A 24158-nucleotide genomic window follows, 5' to 3' on the forward strand; every position below is an offset into this window, starting at 1 on the left:
TTATGATTAGTTCACTGTGATAATTTATATTCCATGTTTAAGCATGGTATCACAACCCAAGGTTGCTTGACCATCTAGTGATGCCCCAAATTGTAGTTAGCAATCTTATGTTGCTTCTCCACCTAGCAAAATTGCTGTGGGTGGAAAGGCTCCACTCTTGCGAAAGCGCACACCTGTCTCAGATGAGAAAGAGGTTAGTTTGCTATGTGGAATTTCTGTACATGTCTTTTTTACTTCAAAAGATTTAACTATCATTCTATAAACTAGATTAATAAAGGTAACATCAACTTTCTTTTTTCCATGGTTGTGTGCGCTTTGTAAGAAGTGACTTTACTCTTATAAATTTATCTGCGTGCAATAAGATTAATCATGGTACTGATGTAGTGGGTGGAGGCTCAGAAAGAGTAATCACATGGTGAACTCTTTATTCCTAATCTATTCCAGCCTATGATTCTATTTAAGGTGTACCATTTGCATTTCACAGCAGAATTAACCAGTCCATGTACCATTAGTTCAGAGTTCACTCCTGCTGTCTTAGATTAGACTTTCCTTCCCTGCCACTAATTCAGTCATTAAAGAAGTGTTTCTTGGTTAGTTCCACTTGTATTAATCATCTTGATCTCGTGTGTTCTATATATGGTAGGCATATCTGTTTTCTTCTGGTTGATTAGGAGTCTTTCAAATCTTTCAATATTGTGCATTACGTGGGGATAGGAGCACGTAAGAAACACTAATATCGATCATTCTTTTTTTTTTTTTTTTGTTAAGGGTAAGTGGTGAAGATAGGATTTGAACTAATGAGTCAATTCATCAGTCTTTGTTGCTCTACGAAAGAAACCTGCCTTATTGACACGGACTTAGCTGGTTTTGCCTAAGTCGTGCGGCACCCTTGCGTGTCCGTCCGCAAAGGTCAGCCTCCCCGAAGCCTCCCATTGTCCCTTAGGACCACCAAAAGAGAGAACGGGTTAGAGAGAACGCCTCAATCGGGATCCACAAGCAAACATGTCCGAAAAACACTTCATAGACAATGCAAATTACAAACAGACTTTACAAGCTCTGAACAGTGGCACAACAAAGGGTAAAATGGTTCATTACAGACCGAAAAGCTCTCGAGCGTGTCCACATGACACAACCTTTATTTACAAGCCTAAAGAGGCCATCAACCCAACTAAAATGGGACTATTAAGCCTTCGGTCGCCCCTCTACATTCTGTACAAGGCAAGAACATGCCGAACGACACGGACATACATAAGTATTATATCAAACACCCTATTTCGAAGTTTGTCCGTGACATTCTCCCCCACTTATCCCTTCGACGTCCTCGTCGAAGCCTTTGTGAACACTGCAACTCTTCGCCTTTGCTGAGTCTTCAATCTTCTGCTCCAGCTGCAATGCGCCTCCTGGCTCCCAGCTGCTCTCCGTTGCTGTTTCTGAGTAGTCGAACCTTTGATCCGCCATGCTGCTTCAACTCGCCAATGACTCTGACTCTGGTGTGGGGTTGGCTGAGTTGTGTTGATCCTCATTGATTCCTGCGGATCTCCCAGATGAAGGAAAAGACCATCCTTACTGCGCCAGTCTCTCATAAATTCCACATGCTGCTCGAACTGGGTGGATGCTTGTTGGAGCTTTAACGAGCATCGTCTCGCAAACTTCTGAAGTTTTGGGTCCTTCCTCCACAACATCTGCTCATTGACTCTTCTTTCAGTTAGTTGTCACATCCAAGTAGGTTCGCATCACTTCCGCTTTCGATTGGCATTTCGTTGGGAAATGAAGCGGACAATCTACTCTCAGTAGCACTGATCACCGTTGGTGAGGATTTGACAACTGTTGTCTTCCATTCTCTTCGAAGGGTCTTTGAACTTGTGCAGAGCTCCTCTGCTGGATAGATAAGAGAATTGGGGTACTCGGTTTCGCCCATTCTCTTAAGAGTTGAGAAGGCAAAGGTTACTTGACTTCGCCCGCCTCCTCGAGGTTGTACTTCATGCATCGAGCTGGTTACTGGCCTTCGCCTGCTCTTTGCTCACACTTCTGAAGCACTTGAAGTGTTTGCACTCCTTGCGTTGAGTTAGCTACTGTGATTCACCTTCTCAATGCCATTGAACTTCTGGAATGCAGGAAGTTTTCACCCCAACTTGGAGTAATTCTCTGATAGATAAGGTCGCCTCTGGGATTGTACCGTCTTCTCCATCAACCCTGCCGCCTACTCCACTGAGTAGCAAAGGTACAGCACCGCGTACTATTTGCTTCGTTCCTTGGTCGTGCACTCTTGCATGACCCGAAGTCCTTCACTTACGGCTATCTTGATGAGAAACTTGTTGACACCGGTCTTACGAAGTTTCTTGACCTCTGCCCTTCAGCCTTGTCTCGGTACTTGGAGATTGCCTCTGCATGCTCCACCTCCTCGGCCCCTTTCACGACCAAACACTCTCCCTCCATGAGAGTAAGGGATCAATGACCTTCACGGAAGTCCCGCCTCTGCGGTACCATGACGCTGCCATGCCCATGGCACTACTATCCGTCGCCTCGCATCTCCATCCCTTTTCTTCACAATCAATAGATATGCCTCCGTGACACTCCTCCGAGTCCACCTCCATTCTAACTGATTGCTTGATTTTGGGTAGCTAAGTCCCTCTGGACTCGTCGTCGCTTCCTCGCCCCTTTCGACCCCCTGCTTCAACACCTCTGTGTTCTCTAAGCAGACTGTTTGGTCGATGGAAAGACAGACTGCAACTCCCATGCATGGCCTCTACCATCACATTAAAGGGTCTGTACCGATTCTGTTCTCCTTAGCTTCCTTGGTAGCAACGTTCGCTTACTCGACCTTGTCCTCTGACTTGTCGGGCTCCCTTAAGCGAATATGAGCTCTGGAGCAGTCCAACTCTCCAACTGCTTCGATCATACCTCTACATGATCAAGTCCCCCCCATGGAACTCACTGGTACTTGCATTCGAACTTTTCCCTTAGTGGAACACAGCCCCCATATGCTGATGACCAAGGTTTTCATCCGATGCAAAATTCGATGCACGTACGGAAGACCCGCCTCTACGGTACCATGGCCTTCACTCCTTGAATCCATAGCCCTTCTTGCCGTCGTGTTGTTCACCAAAGCGGAGCTCCCAGTAGCTCCCGATCATACCTCCATATGATCTCATCCCTCACGGGACTATGTCGTGTGTGTCGCATTGCCACGAACTGTTCCACCACGATCCGCTGCACCATGTTGCCTCCTGGTGACATCTCCATTGCATTCTGATCCTTGTGATCCTCTGTGGAATAAACTCGAATTGTGAACCCTCCATGTGTGGCCTCTGCCAATACATCGCAGGGTCTCCTCCACCTTCGATTTTGTTCGCTCCTTTGGCAATCGACCTTCATCCACCCACTCTTGGGTCACACCTAGATGAAGCACCGCTCTAGGACAATCCGTCGCCTAGTCGCTCCCGAAGTCCACCGACTTCACTGTAATTTGTGCACCATTGTCTGGATCCTGGGCCTCTGTCCCTACCAGCACAATCTCCGCTGCACACCGCTTCCTTCATAGCAACTCAAATGGCAACACTGTGACATATTCTTCAAGAGTACTCGCCTCTGCGTCCTCTTGCCCCGTGCTAAGGCCTTCTGTACCCAACTTCGCCTCCGCAAATTGAGTCGCCTTAGTTCCTCCATCAAATGCTTCTCCGAGATAAGGTGCATGTGCCCCAAAGCTCCCTTCGTCTTTGGCACCATGCAAGATGAGTCCACTCCGTCAGAATGAAGGACCCATGGAACAACATGATCCTACTATTGCCTCTGCAAGAGTTCATGTCCTTGACCTCTGTCTAAGGAAGGCACTGTGCCTCTGCTCCACGTTCCAACATCTATGCTGGCTCCCTTCATGCGGCTTGGATACTTCGCCAAGTTACACCCAAGTTGCTCCGCTCCTCGTTTTTGCATTGAGTCGATGGTGGCCCTCGTGCCCACCATTCCACGGGTCAGCCCTCCCTTGAGTCCGATCTCCACATCGACTCCAAGTGTGCCTTCATTTAAGTTGCTTTAGGTCGCTCCCCCACTTGATCTCGCAATGCATCCACCAATGCATTCTCTCGAGCGAGATCATGCGACAACTCCTCGCCGCTTGCTCAGTCCATTGAGCTTCGTGGAGTTGTTGTTTGTTGAGGTACTCCTCCTCAACATGTGAGGTCCATCTCACATGATTCTCCCTCTGGAGAGCCGAGACTTATCCCTCTTGGATAACTATCCCGTTGGAGCAACATCTCTCTTCGTTTCGGAGATCACCATCCCCTTGGACTACTCCGATCTGCTGAACAAACTGTGCATTGTTCTGCCTCTTGCAAACGCACTTGCTAGATTGCGCCTCCACGTCAATACAGCCACCGCTGCACCCCTCAAGGCCTAGCAACATGCTGAACTCGTTGTACACTTCAGCCTCCTCCGGATGTATCCTTCGCATGCCGAAGAGAAAGTTTCAATGCTCCATGGCGCCGAGTCTCGACCGCCTTGGGATGGCCACGAACATTCCATTGTCCGCATACAAGCCCATGCATGAGTACCGAATTCTTCGAGTTAGCAATTCCCCTCACCTCTGTGAGCTTTGCACAACTCTTTCGGTCGCTGAGCAACTCATTCCACTTTGCATGGTCTCGACCTTTGCCAAGCGCCTCGCTTGCCTTGAGCACCATCAAGTAAAGTTGTCAACGTTGAGCCGTAGCTCAAACTCAGCCATCCCAACCTTTGTGCGCTCCACATTCTTCCAAGCTTGCCTGTTCTCGTGGTGCCTCTTGCGCGAAGGGTTGGCCATTCCTCTGAATGCCAATGTTAGATGCCCGCTCCTCTAAGCGACTCTTTTCCCTACATCTCCATGCCCGTTTTCCCTCAAACGGTCGCGCGTTGCTGACTGCCCTCAACGCAGCCCCGCTAGGTCCCCCACGTTTGCATGTCAAGTGTTTCTATGAGTGCTTGTCCCGCTCTGATACCATATGACACGGACTTAGCTGGTTTTGCCTAAGTCGTGCGGCACCCTTGCGTGTCCGTCCGCAAAGGTCAGCCTCCCATTGTCCCTTAGGACCACCAAAAGAGAGAACGGGTTAGAGAGAACGCCTCAATCGGGATCCACAAGCAAACATGTCCAAAAAACACTTCATAGACAATGCAAATTACAAACAGACTTTACAAGCTCTGAACAGTGGCACAACAAAGGGTAAAATGGTCCATTACAGACCGAAAAGCTCTCGAGCGTGTCCACATGACACAACCTTTATTTACAAGCCTAAAGAGGCCATCAACCCAACTAAAATGGGACTATTAAGCCTTCGACCGCCCCTCTACATTCTGTACAATGCAAGAACATGCCGAACGACACGGACATACATAAGCATTACATCAAACACCCTGTTTCGAAGTTTGTCCGTGACATTATGTTGGCCATTTTGAACTGCACATCATTGCTTTACAATTAATCAGTAAGGATTGATCGGATTAACTGGGCAAACCTTGAGGGAGAACACAAGAGACATGCGGTGTCTTTGGGCATATTTCATAATGGTAGAAATTGTGTACATTGGTTGTGGGACATATTTCAAATGCATGATCGGATGCAATAAAATCTCTATTTGCCGTGATTTTTTTGTTGCTTGCAAGTTGTTATGGCCCAAATGGCAACAGGCGACGCCCAGAATTGGTATGGGTTGACAGAGTGGTTTAGGCTCATGCACACTATCCATGTGGAGTTGTTAAAGTAGACCATACGAGCTAATTATACAAATACTAGCAAGGGTGGCATTTGTTGAACTCGGGATGGCACCGCCAAGTACAAAGCCAACCCTCGGAACTCGGGATGGCACCGCCAAGTACAAAGACGATCCCGGAAACTCGAGACGGCACTGCCAAATACAAAGCCGACCCTGAGAACTCGAGACGGTGCTACCAAATACAAAGCCCACCTCGAGAACTCGGGACGACGTCAGAAGGTACAAAACCACCCCGCATCGACTGTACAGAAGGTACAAGCTAGCCGTCGACAAAGGTCGACAGTCATTAAACAAACCCTGTACGATCAACTCTCGTGCACAGGTATAAGAGCCAACTACTTGGCTACGCCAGGGGGGATTTTCTTCCCGAACAACTTGCGAGAAGACTTTGAGTGAGATCCAACTCCACTAACTTCGAAGAGGTCGAGTTGGGAAAACACCCCCCTAACTTCGACAACTTGCTCCGCTCGACCCGACCCGATGACCGGCCTAGAGTCTTCATGGGCGTCTCCTTGGACATCTGGAGCCGAAGCAAACCATGCTGACTTCTCAGCCCACAGTATAAAGTTCACTAACAATGTTGGCTCTTTCTTTTCCACAAATTAGTGGGCATCATGATTCCTCGTTATCTGATTAAAATGTGAGAGGGATCGCTATCTCAGAACGAGTCAGTTAGACAACCCAAACATTGATCAATAGAGCAGTTCTGAAATCAACGAAGATTCCCAGTCCTACAAACTATCAGCAAAAATACTCACAGGATGATGGCCATTTTTTTAAAGGGAACCTAACACGAAAAGAATCGAGAAACGCAAGAAGAGATCGGAAAAGAAAATACATATACCTTCACAAGAAAACAATCAATCAAGGAAAGAAAGAACTATAGCATAAACGATCCCTTACATGAAAAACCATGCGGATATGAAGAACCCAACAATGCATCAAGATGGAGAGGGTTAGATATCATAAAGCAGGCGGGAAGGCGTTCATCATGAGCTCCAATGACTGTGATGATCCGCTTCATCAAAACAGGCCAACAAGAACGAGAAATCTCAAAACTCTCAAGAAAATTGAATGGGAAAAAAAAATGAGAAAAAGGCAGATACATGATGAGGAAATCATGAAATTTTACCATCTTATCGAGGAGAAGGTAGAAGAAAATCACTCTTACCAAAATTGAGAGAGGGTCTAAGGGATTGGACAAAAATGACACGTCGTCATCAGAAGAAAAATATTTATAGCCAAATACCGTCATGTGATATTAAGCCCATAGACACAACCCAAAATGAGATAGTATTCGAGTCATAATTTAGGCAACCGAGTTACATCAATACCTCGAATTGTGATTGTAATATTCATTAAATAATTATGATAGTTGTTTTACTATCACAATCTTAGGCGACATACATTTGGTATCATAATTATTTCATGAATATTACAATCACAATTCTGCCAAGATTGGAATATTCTGCTAACAAGTGGATGCTATTGAGGCTAAAGGTCTAAATCGTCATGTTCTAACCAGCAATAACATCTGCTTAGGATCTGACGAAGTTAAAATTATGGTTCTAACTATTCTTTTATATCAGGATGAGAAATATGAAGTTAGATTAGACCATCACAAAATGGTGTGTATTTTCATTATTTTTAGTTCCATTATGTGTCATGTACTCGAAAATCTGAATGCAATATGAAATATATATAAAAAAAAGGACTAAGATATAAACTAACAAAGATGAAAAGAAAAGGAAATAATTGTTTTGCACCAGTCCCAATGACAGCAAGTATAGGAGCTTCTTACTAATATACAGCTCCTCCTCCCAGGAAACACATAGAATGGGTCATGGATTTAGATTCATATTTATCACATCTCCTCATCCCCCCAGCATTTGCAATGTGCAACACATCCATAGAGCAGTAATGCATTATAATGTAGACAAGAAGTCAACTAGACATCATTGACAATGTGGCTTTACACAAATATGACTCTAAAAAAAGTATGGTAAAGTTAATAGAATGGCACAAACAAACATAATCACCGGCATCAATGGCATTCATACTCTTATGTGATGGCTTTATTTGTTTGATATGATGCAGATATTATCACTACCATAGCAGATATTGTAGGAGCAAACAACTTCAATACACACGTTTTTTTCTTTTTTCTTTGTTTTGAAGAATTTGTGCTCAACTAATATCAGCTTGCCACCAAATGTTCCTTTATATTTATTAAAAAATAATCCTATATGATCTGTCCACATCTGAACTTTTTGTTTTCTTTTGCCATTTGTCCACAAATAGCGGGCCATTTAACATGCAACATTGGATTATGGTGGTCACCAATATTTACTATCATTATCCACTTATATTTTCGTAACTGCTACGGTGTTTGGGTCTTTTCCACATAACTTACATCAACGATGCACTGATACCTTCATAATTCCTTATAATTGTTCAATCCCCAAAAAATGTAAGAGCTCATCATGACGACGACAGTTGCTATCAAGAAGTTGATGCAGCCAATCAAACAATCGAAACATCGATCTAACCACCATTATCTTGAAATGTCCATTGCCGAATAGGACTCAACAGAGTCGTAGAAATAAACTATTAACGACTAGAAACAGTTCAAGCCTAACATCACTGTCTTTAATCCTACGAGTGCTAGCATACATATCCAAGAATGGCAACATTCTTTAACAAACCTAACACGAAAAGAATCAATAAGAGATTGGAACAGAAAGGACATAAACCTTCAAGAGAAAACAAACAAGAACGGTGGGAAAGAACGGATTATAGCCTAAGCGATTACTTGCATCAAGAATATCTCAAGTCAGCATCAGAACAGAGAGGTTTGTGATCCAGCTGCGATGATCCGCAACAAGAAAGCAAACGAAAAATATCGAGAAAGAAAATCTCAAAACCCTAAAGAACCTCAAACGAAGAGAACGAGAGAAAAATCGAGAGAAATCAACGAAAGATCGAGCGATAGCGGAGAAGTTTTACCATCCAATCAAGGAGGAAGTACAATCAGGTCGCTCAAAACTTCGTCGCCCTTCTGCACACTGCTCCGAAGATTTCGATGGGGACACGAGGTTCCGATCCAAGAAAACAAGTGAAGGATAGTGTTGTGGTAAACAACCTTGAGCCGTGGACTCGAGGCCGACGCGGCTCGGTTCGGGTCCGAATGACGGGGATCTCCCTAGGGCGTTCCTCAAGACTGCTAAGGTGGCCACTCGCGGTGGTCCGATCGGGACGGGGTCGCCGTTTCTTCCGGGCAAGAACTCATCGCCTGCGCGTCCGGTGGGGACCTTCGGCTTCGCACCTGCACAAAGGTCGGGTCGGGGTGCTCGGCCCGACCCCTCCGACGATCAAGTCAAGTGATGTCCAGGGGGTTTCAGATGAAGAAGTCCTTTTGTCCTCTTCCTCTTCGTTCTGCGTTGACCCGGTGCTGTGAGGCGTTATTTGGTACGACTGACGTCATGCGAGTCTTATCGCAGTTATTATCCTCATCATATTCCCCCCCGGAAAGAAGCTATGCGTCGATTGTCATACTGGGAGTTCGATGCATGGCTTCAGCTTTGAAAAACTGTCCATGTCAATCGTTAACTGGTCTGTTGCCAGGGGTGCGGGAGTCGTGGAGGTTCGTAGTCAAAGGGGGTTGCGTGTGCAGCGATGACCGCGGGTAGTGTGCGACCGATGGACACTGCTCAGTTTGAATAGGCCGGGTAGAGGCCGTGGTCCCAAGTGACACGTAGCTGAGGAGCACGACACAGGCGGGCTGGCCGCGCAGGTGTGTCTCGGGGAGCATGGAACTGAGGAGCACGACGCAGGCGGGTTGGCCGCGTAGGTGTATCTCGAGGGACATGGAACCGAGGAGCACGACACAGGCGGGCTGGCCGCACAGGTGTGTCTCGGGGGGCATGGAACCAAGGAGCACGACGCAGGCGGGCTGGCCGCGCAGGTGTGTCTCGGGGAGTATGGAGACGAGGAGCACGATGCAGGCGGGCTGGCCGCGCAGGTGGGAGCATGGAGACGAGGAGCACGACGCAGGCGGGCTGGCCGCGCAGGTGTGTCTCGGGGAGCATGGAACCGAGGAGCACGACGCAGGCGGGCTAGCCGCGCAGGTGTGTCTCGGGGAGCATGGAGCCGAGGAGCACGACGCAGGCGGGCTAGCCGCACAGGTGTGTCTCAGGGGGCATGGAGCCGAGGAGCACGACGCAGGCGGGCTGGCCGCGTAAGTGTGGTCTCGGGCATCATGCGGCCGAGGAGCACGATGCAGGCGAGCAGGCCGCACAGTTGTGGTCTCGGGCAACACGCGGCCAAGGAGCACGACGCAGGCGGGCAGGCCGCGTAGGTGTGGTCTCGGGGAACACGCGACCGAGGAGCACGATGCATGCTGGCAGGCCGCGTTGAGGTGGACTCGGGCGGTCTACGGCCGAGGGACACGGCTTAGGCGGGCAAGCCGCGCTGAGGTGGACTCAAGCAGTCTACGGCCGAGGGACACGGCTCAAGCGGGCAAGCCGCGCTGAGGTGGACTCGGGCAGTCTACGACCGAGGGACACGGCTCAGGCGGGCAGGCCGCACTGAGGTGGACTTGGGCAAACTACGACCGAGGGATACGGCTCAAGCGAGCAGGCCGCGCTGAGGTGGACTAGGGCATGCTGTGGCCGAGGGACACGGCTCAAGCGGGCAGGCCGCGCTGAGGTGGACTCGGGCAAACTGTGACCGAGGGACACGGCTCAGGCGGGCAAGCTGCGCTGAGGTGGACTCGGGCATGCTGTGGCCGAGGGACACGGCTCAGGTGGGCAGGCCGCGCTGAGGTGGACTCGGGCAAACTGCGACCGAGGGACACGACTCAGGCGGGCAAGCTGCGCTGAGGTGGACTCGGACATGCTGCGGCCGAGGGACACGGCTCAGGCGGGCAGGCCGTGTTGAGGTGGACTCGAGCATGTTGCCACCGAGGGACACGGCTCAGGCGGGCAGGCCGCACTGAGGTGGACTCGGGCATGCTGCGGTCGAGGGACACAACTCAGGCTGAGGGACACGGCTCAGGCAGGCAGGCCGCGCTGAGGTGGACTCGGGCGGTCTACGGCCGAGCTGTGTAGGTACAAAAGGGGGTTAGGTCGGGGCTAACCGCGAACCGGGAGGCAGTTAGGTAGATACTGAGCCTTCGCTCGAAAGAGACTGAGGCAGGGCTTAGATTTCTTTTCATGAGGACTACAGCTGTTAGCCATCGCGGGTGCTTGACTTCTTCTATGGAGCCCGTTGCCAAAAGTCGCTCTTCCTCCTTAGCCATCTAGGCCTCCGCTGCGATGTACCGGTTAGCCCGCTGGAGCATATCTGGTACCGTGGTAGGTGGTCGCTCTATGAGGGACCAGAGGAATCTGGAAGGTCGCAGGTCTATCATAAACGCCTGCATTAACAGAGAGGGATGAGTGTCCAGCAACCCCTGGATTTGTGTTATAAAACGATTCACAAAATGGGAGAGGGGCTCGTCCTCCCTTTGGTTGAGTCCGAGGAGAAGCGCCGCGGAAGGCTTCGGCCATGCATAGGCCACGAAGTGGAGCTCGAAGTCCTTGACGAGCTAGTTGAAGGAGGCGATCGTCCCGGTCTTCAGATCGTTGTACCATGTGTGGGCTGGCCCCCTCAAAGTCATGGGAAACGCTCTGCACATCAGAGCATCAGAGGTTCTGTATAGTGTCATTTGGGCACGGAAAGCGGCCACGTGGTCCGCTGGGTCGGTGGCGTCGTCATATGCGTCCAAAGAGGGGAGCTGGAAGTCTGGGGGGACTGTCTGATCTTGTATCTCGGGCGCGAACGGGAACCCTTGGTGTGCATCCTTCCCGAGCCCTCCCTTTGACCTTCGAACCTCCTTTTGCACCTCGTCCAGTCGCTGGCTGATGAAGCGCAATTGGACTCGAAGAGAGTCGGTAGGATCTGGAGTAGTGCATTGGGTTCCGGGCGACCCCTCGGGTTAGTCGTCACTCGATCCCCGAGTGGGGCCAATGGGACCCGAGGTGAAGCGGGAAGCTCTCGAGGTGGTGTGCGGGCTTGAATGGGCGGCTCTTGTTGTCGTAGTGGTTGGATCGCAGGCGGGTGCCCTAGATGAGAAATGAGCAGGATAATGGTTTGCACCATACCTGCCAGAGCTCGAACTTGATGAGCGAGGTCCTAAAAGGCCTCGGATGACATGGGCAACGGGTCATTGAATAACTGCCAATGGCGCTCTGAGGCCGCGGCGGGGTGCTCAGCTCGAGGCTCTTCACACGAGGGGTGTTCCCCCGGAGCTTCGATCGGGCGTGACCCCTCAGCTGCGAGCTCGTCTGAGCTGATCGGGCGATCCCTTGACATTCGGGCCCTCCTTCTAGTGTCAAAATGTTATAGTAAACAACCTTGAGCTATGGCCTCGAGGCCGATGCGACTCGGTTCGGATCTGGATGTCGGGGATCTCCCTAGGGCGTTCCTCGAGACTACTGAGGTGGTCGCTCGCGGTGGTCCGATCGGGACGGGGTCGCCATTTCCTCCGGGTAAGAACTCCTCGCCTGCGCGTCCGGTGAGGACCTTCGGCTTCGCACCTGCACAAAGGCCGGGTCAGGGTGCTCGGCCCGACCCCTCCGACGATCAAGTCAGGTGATGTCCAAGGGTTTTCAGATGAAGAAGTCCTTTTGTCCTCTTCCTCTTCGTTCAGAATGCAAGGGTATTTATAGTAAGAATTGTCGTTGCATGATGTGCCTGTCCGCAGGGAGCGGGATCGTACTTCTGGTAGCGTATGACATTGTCGTTGGCGTGGCTTGAGGGACCGAGCTTGAGCAGAGTGTTAATGTGTCTTGGTCGGTGTTCCGGTCTGCATTGACCCAGTGCTGTAAGGCGTTATTTGGGATGGCCGACGTCATGCGAGTCTTATCGCAGTTATTATTCTCATTAGATAGATCTCAAGACACCGGGAGGAGAAAGATCAAGAGTTCGATCCAGTGAACAAGGACATATCTCAAAAGCAACAGGAGGTAGAGAAAACGAGAAAGATCAGGGAAGGATCGAGAGGGAATCGAAAAGTTTTATCATCTGATCGAGGAGGAGGAAGAAGATCGCTCCATCCTTCGTCGCGCTCGTTTTGCCGCCTCACAGAAATTTGATTAAACGGTAAGCAGAAACCTCAACTTGAGCGGCAATTATAGCCAAATAACGTCACGTGTTGTCCACGTGACAGTTCCAAAACCGACATACCGTCACTCATATGTAGCATGAACAAAAGACGGCTTTAATTTGTCGGTCCTCTTTTGACTTAGTCGTAAGTCTGGTTCGGTCAATCATAAATAGCTTAATAGGTTCCAAATTGGTGTCAAGCCAAACCATCCCGAGAACGAATAGACTCGATCAAACCCGTGCCTACTGCACGCGGCTAATGCATGCTTTGTGGCAAGTTTAGGAGATAATTAAATTAAATTATATATATATATATATATATATATATATATATATATATATATATATATATATATATATATAGAAAACGATGTTTAGTTCCCAGAACAGCACGTCGAAAACGTTGTTGTCGAGAAAGCGATCGCCGTTGCTGCGATCGATCTCTCCCCCGTTTCTGTTTTCTTCTTCTTTTCCGATTCTTCCTCTCCGATGCGTCTCGGCTATGGAACATTCTTTCTTTCTTTTCTGCTTCTCATCCTGCGCATGCCTGCAGGTGAAGCCCTCCGATCTGTCGGTGACGGCACCGATCTCCGCACCTACCTCCCCGACGCCACCGTGGAGCTCAACAGCTCCAATTTCGATAGCGTTCTCAAGGAATCGCCGGCGAGTTTCGCCATCGTCGAGTTCTTCGCTCACTGGTGACGCCTTTCGTTTCTTCTGTGCCGTTCTGTTCTTGGTTTTTCCTCTCTTTTTGTTCCGTAAGTTCAGTTCTTGATTTTAGAGCGGGTTCGGGCATATGGTGATTCGAGAAAAAACAAGAGGATGTTCGTGTTTAGCTTCATGTGATTGCCTATCATCGAGTTTTATTTTGTTTGGACTTATGATCGATATGACCAACGAGAAAATTAATAGCGTGGGTAGAATGCAATTTATGATTCTTTCAGTGTCAAAGAGCGCATCTGATATGCACCGCAGTACAGCTCATCACAATTCACAAAGTGTTCGGTTTTGGGAATCTGACAAAGTGTTTGTGATCGTGGTGAAGCAAGTTGATAATAAATTGTATAAAATTCTTCCAAAAATGTATTAGAAGAGATCGGCTATCAGTAACAGTACTTGCAATCTGGAAAGTCTCCTATTTATGTAGAATCTGTACTCACCTGCACACTATCAGAATCGAGATAGTTTGATTGGAAAGGCTCGCGTGTCCAATGTTAAAATTATTTAGCTGTGAAAACTTGATATTTGATGGATAAACCAGATCTTCAAAATGGGATTTTTAGATTTAGTTTCATCTTCTTTCAGTTGATGTGGACCAAGTTGAGCTCCACCTTTGATCAATTCATGAAGTGCTGAAAGAGAATAAGAAGCTTCTGTATATTGATCCCTTGACATATAAAAATCTCGTGGATGTTTCTAAAAGCCCAAAATATGTAAGGTACTAAAAAGGGATCCTGTGTATTTGAGGAAAGAATCTAGTTGAGTTTTAGGTCATCGTATTAAGAACTTACACTATGATGCGTCTCTCTCGATGTCTTTGGGATTCTATAGTTTGTGGTTCAAATTGTTGATCTTTGTTTTTCTTCTTCTTCGTTTATTGTACATCATTCTCTTCCAATACGGTGAGCATAAGGTCATCGTAATTTGCAGCAGACACTAATATCCTGAGTCTGACAACACATTGAGAGGCACCTTAGCTGCTCATATCTGTTTACTTCAATCTCAACCAGGATTTGGTTAGCCGCATAAGTTTTTGCTTCAGGCTACTAGCAGCAGTATTGTTCCTGTATGATGGGTCACCTCCCCTCCATCCCCCCACTTTTTTCACCCCTCGCCACACACCCCCCCCCCCCCCCCCCCCACCATTTCCTTAGGCTCCCCCCTTCCTCCTCTCACCTTCCTTCCCCACCCCACTGCCGGCACTATTGTTGCAATATATGTCAAATCACATATATTTTAAACTCTGATCTATTAAAGGCCATATTCATTCTAAGACCAAAAGGAGAAGACATGATGGTTCTTTTCTTTATGTTTATTTCTAGCTACAATAAATGCTTGAAGAAATCTCTATTTGTCTCTCCCTTTGTTTTTATGCGTTCTTCAATTGGATGAACAGGATCTAGATTGGAAGTATATCTGTTTTCATATGTTTGGTTGGCAGATAATGGTGCCATGAGCAATGTGCGTGCCCTTATCAGACAGCCCACATGAATATGGAAGAGCGTGCACGTATGTGTCTACTATGTACAGGCACATATACATGTATGTATGTGCACACACCACACATTCTCTATGTAATACATTAAAAAGTTTTGGAGCTTTTATTCATGATTCACCTTATCAATCCATATCGGTGTACCGACTGGCCATTAGTATAGTACATACTGACGTATCGACACATGGTATGATAGAGTGTACCGATAGACTAGTATGTACTACCCATACTGATCCTCTATTAGACCGGTATATACTGTCCATACCGAGCAGCACACTGTTGTACGACGAACCTTGCTTTGATTCTTCTCATCCAAAATCAATGATTGAGCACTTAAAAGATTTTAGTTTGCCAAAACTTTTAGTCATTTGCATGAATGTTTAATTTAAACAAAATGAATGGTATGCATTGAGATGATACATAAAATTTTGTCTTCAAATGCTTAATAAAAATTTAAGCTGTTGATCGTGATCTAATTACTTTGAAGACATGTATAAAAAAGTTCAGCATTTCAACTGATTGGATTTGTTACTTTTAGAATCACATAATGGTGAATAGATGATCATGAAATAGGTTGAATTTTTCTTCCCATGCATGCAAGATCTATTAATTTATAGGCTCCATGGTGCCGGTTTCTCATTTGATTGGTCTATTGATTTTGAATGGGGAGTATCAAGACATAGGTATCATGTTTTGATATTTTCATTTATAGATCACAACTTGGTGGTCCATTTTGCAGTCAATGTGTTTGCTATTCATTGTTCGTCATGTACTCTCTGCGGCTGTTGTCATCTTGGTTCTTAGCAAGTCAGTGTTGCATGCATGTCTGCATGATGTACTGGAAGTTGCATATATAGTTGAAGTTTGTCTTTTACTTAACTGATGTAGAATGTTGAACATGTTAATATCAGTTTTGTAAGCAATTGCACTTTCTATTTGGTATGCTTGAATCTTATAACTTGTTTGACTCAACAGGTGTCCTGCTTGCAGAAACTATAAGGTATTTAGACTTGTTAATTATGGTTATATGCTTCAATTTTCCTTGATTGTTAACTTCAATCATAATTGAGCCACAATCATTCAGCCTCACTATGAAAAGGTTGCAAGGCTTTTCAATGGACCAGATGCAGTGCATCCTGGGATTATACTCATGACACGGGTTGATTGTGCAATGAAGGTAATTATGTCTTGAATTTAGAAACAACTATCTTGTTTAATTTTCATCCATTCTATTTTTTATAAGGTTTCACATGAATTGCATTTTCTCAAGTCTTAAGTTCCTATTTTTTAGTCTTTTCTTCATCATATTCTTTAATATCTTGGACATGGTGTCCATTATGAGCACAGCCATCAGTACTATGCTGTGCACTACTATGGCCTTCAGCTGTTTTACGTCTGAAGGTACAGACAAGCGGCATAAAACTTCAACAAAGACATTAATATATACAAGAAAATACATGGAAAGAACATTTTAAATGAGAAATTCAATATTTCGTGATTCTTCTATTGAAACTTGATAAATCCAAAAAGTCCATCCAAGTTTTTACAAAACTGTAGGTTGTGGAAGAAGAATTTCTTATTCAACGCAGCAAGCTTGAATCAGCTATCAAGTTGGCTTATTTACAAACATGTGATGTTCCTTTTTCTTCCAGAACAAGCATGCAATAGTAAAATAGCTGTAGTTTGTACAAAATTTAATATGCCATATAAACTATAGATAAAAAAATATAAAGTTCCAAAATTCACTCTGAACTACTTAACTTTTGACTTCATGGATAAGCTTACTCTTCCCAAGTAAGATCTCTTTATAGCTTGTTAATTATCTTTGGTGTGATTCTTTGGGTAAAAAAGCAAGCACTCCAATCTTAATTCATGATAGGGGAAACAAGAATGGGGGATCCATTAAGCAATCGCCACCCTTATTGTTACTGGAAGGATCCAAAGCTTCATCAAAATTGAACTTTAACCTCAAAAAGGGTGGTGTTTCTGATTTGATCTGCTTGAAATCCACAGAGGTCATTCTTAGAAGGCTGCACAGATAAGTAGCCTACAATGATGCTTAGATCCTTCCAAACCAATTGTTGGTTATTCTGAACCACCAAAGGCTACCATGCATCTGTTCATTCAGTTTCCAAAGGATATTAGGAATTTTGGCATCTATTCATCCAGTTTAGTAGAAGGATATTATGAAATTTGGCCTTTAGGATAATTTTGCTGATCAGATTCCTACAGTAAATGGTCAGTAGTCCAGTCCCCATCAAGCCAATCAGGCTAAAATGTGGATGACCCTATTTGATTTAAAAAGTTTCCCAAATTTCCAGGTTATATTTGCACACAAAGAATATATGCTCAGTAAATTCATTGGACAACACAATAGTGCCAACTCCATCAGGGTAAAGATGCATGGCATGCTAAAAATTGTTAGTGAAAATTTTAATTATTATTTTTTCCATGGAAAATTTAATTCTAGGAGGAACAAGAAGTTTCCATATCAAATTCCAGCCTTTCCAAGGATCGTAGCTTGATGTGGTTTAATGGGCATTACAAATCATGGCAAAAAGTTTGATGTCCCCATACTCAAGTGAAAGATTCTAGCTCAACGACTATTGTCCTAATTAATGGATATAGAAAAAATTCCTGGCCCTAAGGGAAGACTTAGCTGTCCTAATCTGGCAAATCCATCCTTATCAATAGGCCTAACAAGATTTCATGAGTAAATTAGGTGTGGGACATTTTGTTTAGGTCTTCTATCCCAAAGAAAATTCCTAGAAATTATGGTAATCTAATCTAATATACTGTTGGGAGACCACATATGTTTAAGCTAGTTAATAAGAAAGACAACAAGAGTACACTTTACTAATCCAGCCTTACTAGGTAGACGCAAGGCATCTCTTTTCCGTCCTACAAATTTCTCAGTTACAAAATGAGGTAAGGTGATTCTTTTGTGAGAGAATAGCATCCAAGTAATAGGAAAGCCTAAACACAACAGACAGCTAAGGAGCTTTTAGGAATTTGGATAGAATTTAATCGAATATATCTCTATTAAACTTTTGGTTGGAGAGAGTTGCATTAATCTTTAATAAAAATATTAATGGATTTAGCATCTCTAGCAGAGGTCTTAATCATCAAAAGTATATCACCAGCAAATATCAGGTGAGAAAATTTCATTCCTTAGGATTCACTCTTCATTGTAGTGCTAGTCACTGTCCAAGATCCACGGGAAAAGGCATGCCAACTAACACCAATGCTTTGCATGTTTATTCCAGTACATGGTGGATCAACATGGGCTAGCTGCTAACAATGAATTTATATTATTGGTTGCTACTATTTTTGGGCTTCTTGACCTAGAACACATGGCTTTCTGTTGGTTTCTGGTTTCTACACTATTAGTTAATTTGTTCATAAAGCTGACAAGCTTCTTCCTTAGTGTTTCTTCTTTCCTTGAATAACCCACAATTCCTATCAAGGAACATATAATATGCTGAAGAAAAAATGGGTATTTAATGGACTAGTATCTGACAAAGAAGCAATCTTGTTTGGTTCCAGAGTAGCTTCTGGAATCTTGAGGGTTAGCCTGTTGGAACTAATTTTTTATCTCCTTTCTATGAGGATGTATTTTTAGAACATTTCAATATGCTTCTAATTAGTAAGTGGTGTTAATCAAGGATTGTCATGTCAATTAGTGCTGGTTTTTACATATCATGCTAAAAGTGGTTCCACGATGTTGTGCGTTGAGCCATGCTGGCTGGGTCAATGATTTTGGCTTATGTTGATTGGCAATCTAGCATGCCGACTGGCAGGACTAGACACCAGATTATCAGAAAGTAATTGACATGTCCTGTGCCATGAAACAACAATCTGTGGCTCAATTGATCTGGCTTCAAGATATTCTTTTCCACTTCTTGCCTTTTTTCAACAGTTGACTTATACTTTTGAGTAATTTACTGATTACTTCCTTCTTCATACATTCTGTTTGGCAGCACAGATAAATGCAAATCTTTGTGATAGATTTTCAGTTGGTTACTATCCCATGTTATTGTGGGGTCCTTCAGTTAAATTTGTGGCTGGTAAATGGGACCCTAAGCAAGAGAAAAGTGAGATACAATCAATTGATGATGGACGGACTGCAGATCGACTACTCAATTGGATAAACAAAAAAATGGGCAGGCAAGATGTTGGTTCTCATTTTACCTTTTAGTTTTTGAATAATATGGAGATCCTACCAGCGGTAGTGACTGTTTAGATTTTTTTTCTCAATTATCTTCTTCTTAGAAGTTAGAACTACCCTTTATTTGTATATATGCATTTCCAACATAAAAGAAAAGAAAAAGAAAACCTGCCATGTAGTCTTAATGTAATCAGGATCGGGTTATACCACATGATGCATCAAAGTATGCTTTATCTATGAACCAAAACTCCTTTAAGAGGAATTATAATAACTAAGGCACTAGATTATGATCCAAAAGTTATTTTCTGACAAACGTAAAAAGAGTTGTGTGTTTAAAATTTCTGGTGTTTGTTCTCATTACATTGTACAGGGCAGTCTTCCTTCCTCATCTATTGTCTTAGCTTTTTTCATGCATACTTGTGTAGTTGTTGCTTGTACAAGAATTAGTTACTGTTGCTGCTAGATGGTCAGATTTCATAGTGTTCTATGTCAGGAAATTGATGACTTGGGATTTCATATCTTTTATGTTTATTTACTTTGTACTGAAGATACTAGGATTAGATGGACGTTATCTCAATGGTAGGTAATTTCTGTCCTATGCAGTTCATTTAGCTTTGATGATGAAAGATATGAAAATGAAAACACACTTCCAACAAATGTCTCTGATCCTGAACAGGTACACACTACTTAGATATTCTAAGTGGTATATTAACATCATTTTAAATTAGTTCTTCGAGTTGAAGATACATTTGTCATTGTCTTTTTTCTAGCAATCACTTTGAGAGTGTTATAATACTTCTGTTGTGGCAGATTGCACGAGCAATTTATGATGTTGAGGAAGCAACAGCCTTAGCTTTCGAGATAATCATACAACACAAAGTTAAACTTATTTCTCTTAACTGTACATTTGGATTGATTTTTCAGATTTTAAAACCCGAGAAGATAAACAACATTACCCTTGTAAAATGCAGATGATCAAGTCAAGTACTCAAGCACCACTGATAAAATTTTTTCAGATTTTGGCAACACATCATCCTTCAAAAAGGTTAAAGATTGATCTTTTCACAAATTGAAGTTATTTATTATATTCCTAATTGCTTATTATTGACTTTGGTATAGGTGTCGGAGAGGAATTGCTGAGATACTTCTCAATTTCGATGACCTGTGGCCTTCCGGTCCGCTCTCAATCAGTTCAGAAGAGGCTTCCATATTACAGGAACAGGATGTACTTAAATCCTATTCAATCTGTGGCAAGGAGGTTCCTCGTCATTATTGGGTGGGCACTAAACTTTCGTCATTTTGTTGATTCAGATTTTGTCCTGAGGAATAATAAACAAAATCATTAAGTTTTGTAATTGTCATAATCTTCTCTGGATTTATCTAGCTTCACTACCCTAAATGTAAATTTGCATTTACATAATCAAAACCCATAGCTGGGCAAAGTCAATAATTTAGATTATGTATACCTTTTTCAGTTTCTTGATTCACATTTCTCCTAACTAATAAATAAAATCATTTAGTTTTGGAATTGTCATAATCTTGTCTGGATTTGTTTGTAGCTTCACTACTCTAAATGTAAATGTGAAAATACTCAGTCAAAATCCACAGCTGTGCAAAGTCAATAATCTAGACCAAGTATGTTATGTGATTCAATCCACTGAAGATGATGACCACGTCCAGAACGTAATTTTTCCATTCGTGAGTGTTCTTTTGAGTTCTAGTCACCCTTTTACATTATTGATAGACTACTTCTGTCATCCAAACTGCTGTACCTTGATTTCCTCTTGTATGTTAAGGCCTTCTAGTGTATTTTATCTTGTTGTAATACTTGGACCTTCACTGATCTTTGTAGCTTAATTTTGAACTGCACTTGGTGAATCATAATAAACCAGAGAAGAAATTAACTGTAAGCTCTTTTCTTACATCTTCTATTGCTTTTCCTTTGAAGGTCTGACTTTGATGTGCCATCCCATTCTTCTGTTCTGAGAATTGTTGCTATTGTAGGATTTTTTTAATTATTAATGTGGATAGAGAATATAACTGGAACTTTTGTTGACCTCACAGGCATGCCAAATTGCATTCTGATCTGATCAGATCCAAAATTGCTCGAGTTATTCTTGACCCACATGTACAATGTGGATAGAGAATAGCACCACCTGATTCCATTTTAACTAATGACTGAAGTTGTTAGGTTTGCTTATCACAGCTAGCCTATCCTGCTATGAATTTACTAATCAATGAGATGAATCATTCATAAAGCCATCGTTAACTAAAATAGTAGTTAGAATATCTGATGATCTGGCAGGCATGTCAGATTGCGTCTGATCTAAAGATACAGATGTGGTCAAGCTATGCTTGACCAACAATACTTGTTTTTTATGTAGTGGACAGATAATGATACCACCAGATTCCACTTTTACTGGTGACTGAAGTTCTTAGGTTTGCTTATCACGGCTACCCTTTCCTGCTATGAGTTAACTGATTGATGAGATAAATTGTTCTATAAGATAAAGTGAATTAATAGGTCATATCTAATATGTAACTAGGTAAAGAACAAATAGCAGATTTTCTAAATCATGTGGATCTATGTTGCAGATATTTTGTCGTGGGAGCAAAAACGATACGAGAGGCTTCAGGTGCTTGCAACTTGTATCCATTTTGATTGTTGTACTATGGTATTGTGCTCTTCATGAAGCAATTGAATAGTCTTAAATGGTATATACTTGATTATAGGGCAATTGGAGGGTTGGACCACATAAGTCATTCTGTGGTAGCTCAAATATGGAATATGAATAAAAATTATACATAAAAAAATCAGAGATGCTGACTATGGTTTTAACTTAAGTTTCATGCTTCATTAAATCTGTCCCATATAACATATTATATAGATCCAGAAATTAAAATATCAACATTGTACCTGTGATATCTTATGAAAAAGCTAAAATCAAATTGATTAGGTAAGGAATGAATACTAAAAAGTAAAAACAATGAAATGGAATCTGTCTATCCAATTTCATAGAAAACTTAAGGATTATAAACAGATCAGAGATCATAGGTATATCCTTTCTTTTCTTTCTCACATATGCATCCATGATGCTTTATATATATGGCTTGTTATTTATGTCAGTTTAGTTCTCTGCATTAGTTTCTTCCTTTTGTACACCTTGAAGGGTTATGGGAAGGGCAAGGAATGAAATATGTCCTGTGATGTTAGTTTACTAGATATTTGTAGCTTGATTGTCTCCAAGAGAAATGGCCTGAATCCATTTAAATATTTTGCTGTTGCAAGTGACATAGCTGGCTGATGTTGAGCTTGCAGTTTACATTGACAATTTTGACTGAAAATTGGACTTATAAGATTGGGGCATGACTAATGTTTTTAAGAATTTAATGAGTTGGCGATGATGCTAATTTTTGTTCCCTTCGCATATTATTTGGGAGTGCAGCATCTTCATGTGTGTTAAATGGAAATTTATTGAATGATGTGGCCGTATATATTATTGATTGTTGGCAGTGAGAATCTCATAGACTGCTTACATAAAATCTTCTGATCACATAATGTGTCGTCAAACAGACTAATGAAGGTGATAGTTTTGCTTACTCTTTTAGTGCTTGTTGCAGCTGTGGCCTATGGGTTCTGTTCCACTCCCTGTCCGTCAGGGTTGGAGATGGAGAGAGCCAATCGGTTTTCACAGCAATATGTGATTTTATCCAGAACTTTTTTGTCTGCGACGACTGCCGTAGGCATTTTCATGAGATGTCTACAAGGTAAATATCACAATTTTATAATCTGTTGCTCTTAAGTATTTTATCTTTACAACATATGACTTTGGAGTGCCTGCAGTGTCTCGTTACCATTTAACACAACTCGCAACCTTAGCATGTGGCTATGGAGGGCACATAATAAAGTCAACGAGAGACTCAACAAAGAGGAAAAGGCATTAGGCACAGGTGATCCACGATTTCCGAAGATCATATGGCCCCCGAAGCAGCTCTGTCGGTCGTGTTATGTATCTTCAAGCAGGAAAAGACGCAGCAACATGAAAATATACTGGAATGAGGATGAGGTGTACAAATTTCTGGTCAGATATTACGGGAGGACCCTTGCATCTTCTCACAATGATGCAACTTTGAGTAGCAAGTACGATGAATCCTACGACATCACCACCTCAACTAATGCAGTTGCGGTACCCGTTGGGGCTGCATTGGCCATCGCGGTTGCTAGCTGTACATTTGGAGCATTAGCTTGCTTTTGGAGAGCCCAGCAGAAGAATAGGAAGTACACACACCAACTTCATTCTTTCAAGGACATATGATTAGTAGGATGCTAAACATTCTGTGTTATGTTCTAATTAACGAGAATTTTTTTTTTATTATTTTGCCCGAAAAGCTGACCATTTTACTGACATTCATGATATTTCTGGAAAAGAGAAATTTGGAAGTGAGATGCATCCCAAAGTATCAGCCTTCTGCAGCTGTTAAATAAAAGTCAGAAATATACACAGTCAAAGGGATTATCATTCGGAGCTCTCCTGTTCTAATTACCTTATTTCTGTTCTTTAGCTGGGGATGAAGTGTATACATTATTTCACCATTGCAATTTTGGAGACAGCAACCCGACGCATGCTTGTAGGATGCGGAGAACACCAAGTTGAAATAACAAGTTCTCCTCTTTCCTATCGTGCAACTTCCATATCCACTTTTATGAGGTAAGACAACTTGGAAACCAGAATTTGTGCCTCATCTGTTTGTGTCAATTTTGGTCCTTCAATAAATTTTTTGCTCCTGCGAAGTTTATGCTGAGAACCCCCCCAAGGAATTGGTTGGTCAGGATCAGGTTTTATGTGATGACTGGTTATTAGCATGTAGTTGCTTACATGCA

General features: G+C 43.6%; 1 protein-coding gene across 3 annotated transcripts; it reads left to right on the top strand.

Moving 5' to 3' along the window:
* The first annotated feature begins 13281 nt into the window (after positions 1 to 13281).
* LOC103990136 (sulfhydryl oxidase 1) lies at positions 13282 to 23802 on the top strand. Of its 3 annotated transcripts, XM_018822665.2 has the most exons (13): positions 13282 to 13591; positions 15055 to 15155; positions 16084 to 16108; positions 16193 to 16285; positions 19094 to 19275; positions 19880 to 19952; positions 20087 to 20155; positions 20248 to 20321; positions 20396 to 20552; positions 21129 to 21182; positions 21872 to 21912; positions 22898 to 23044; positions 23121 to 23802. In XM_018822665.2, exons 2-13 carry the CDS (start codon positions 15073 to 15075, stop codon positions 23590 to 23592), a joined length of 1470 nt encoding a protein of 489 aa, XP_018678210.2. In that variant the 5' UTR covers positions 13282 to 13591; positions 15055 to 15072; the 3' UTR covers positions 23593 to 23802. The 3 variants fall into 3 exon arrangements, with proteins under 3 accessions (XP_018678210.2, XP_018678201.2, XP_009407469.2); XM_018822656.2 differs by lacking the exon at positions 15055 to 15155; XM_009409194.3 differs by lacking the exons at positions 15055 to 15155; positions 21129 to 21182.
* Positions 23803 to 24158: the final 356 nt, after the last annotated feature.

This window comes from Musa acuminata, chromosome BXJ3-1 (assembly GCF_036884655.1).
Source record: "Musa acuminata AAA Group cultivar baxijiao chromosome BXJ3-1, Cavendish_Baxijiao_AAA, whole genome shotgun sequence".
Taxonomy (NCBI): domain Eukaryota; kingdom Viridiplantae; phylum Streptophyta; class Magnoliopsida; order Zingiberales; family Musaceae; genus Musa; species Musa acuminata.

Bases quoted from the DNA above. Each gene is read 5' to 3' on its own strand.
- LOC103990136 (XM_018822656.2), top strand. From the start codon at position 13,383: ATGCGTCTCGGCTATGGAACATTCTTTCTTTCTTTTCTGCTTCTCATC. The intron at 20,156-20,247 runs GTTAAACTTATT...TGTAAAATGCAG, and splicing joins AGATAATCATACAACACAAA to ATGATCAAGTCAAGTACTCA. The intron at 20,322-20,395 runs GTTAAAGATTGA...ACTTTGGTATAG, and splicing joins ACACATCATCCTTCAAAAAG to GTGTCGGAGAGGAATTGCTG.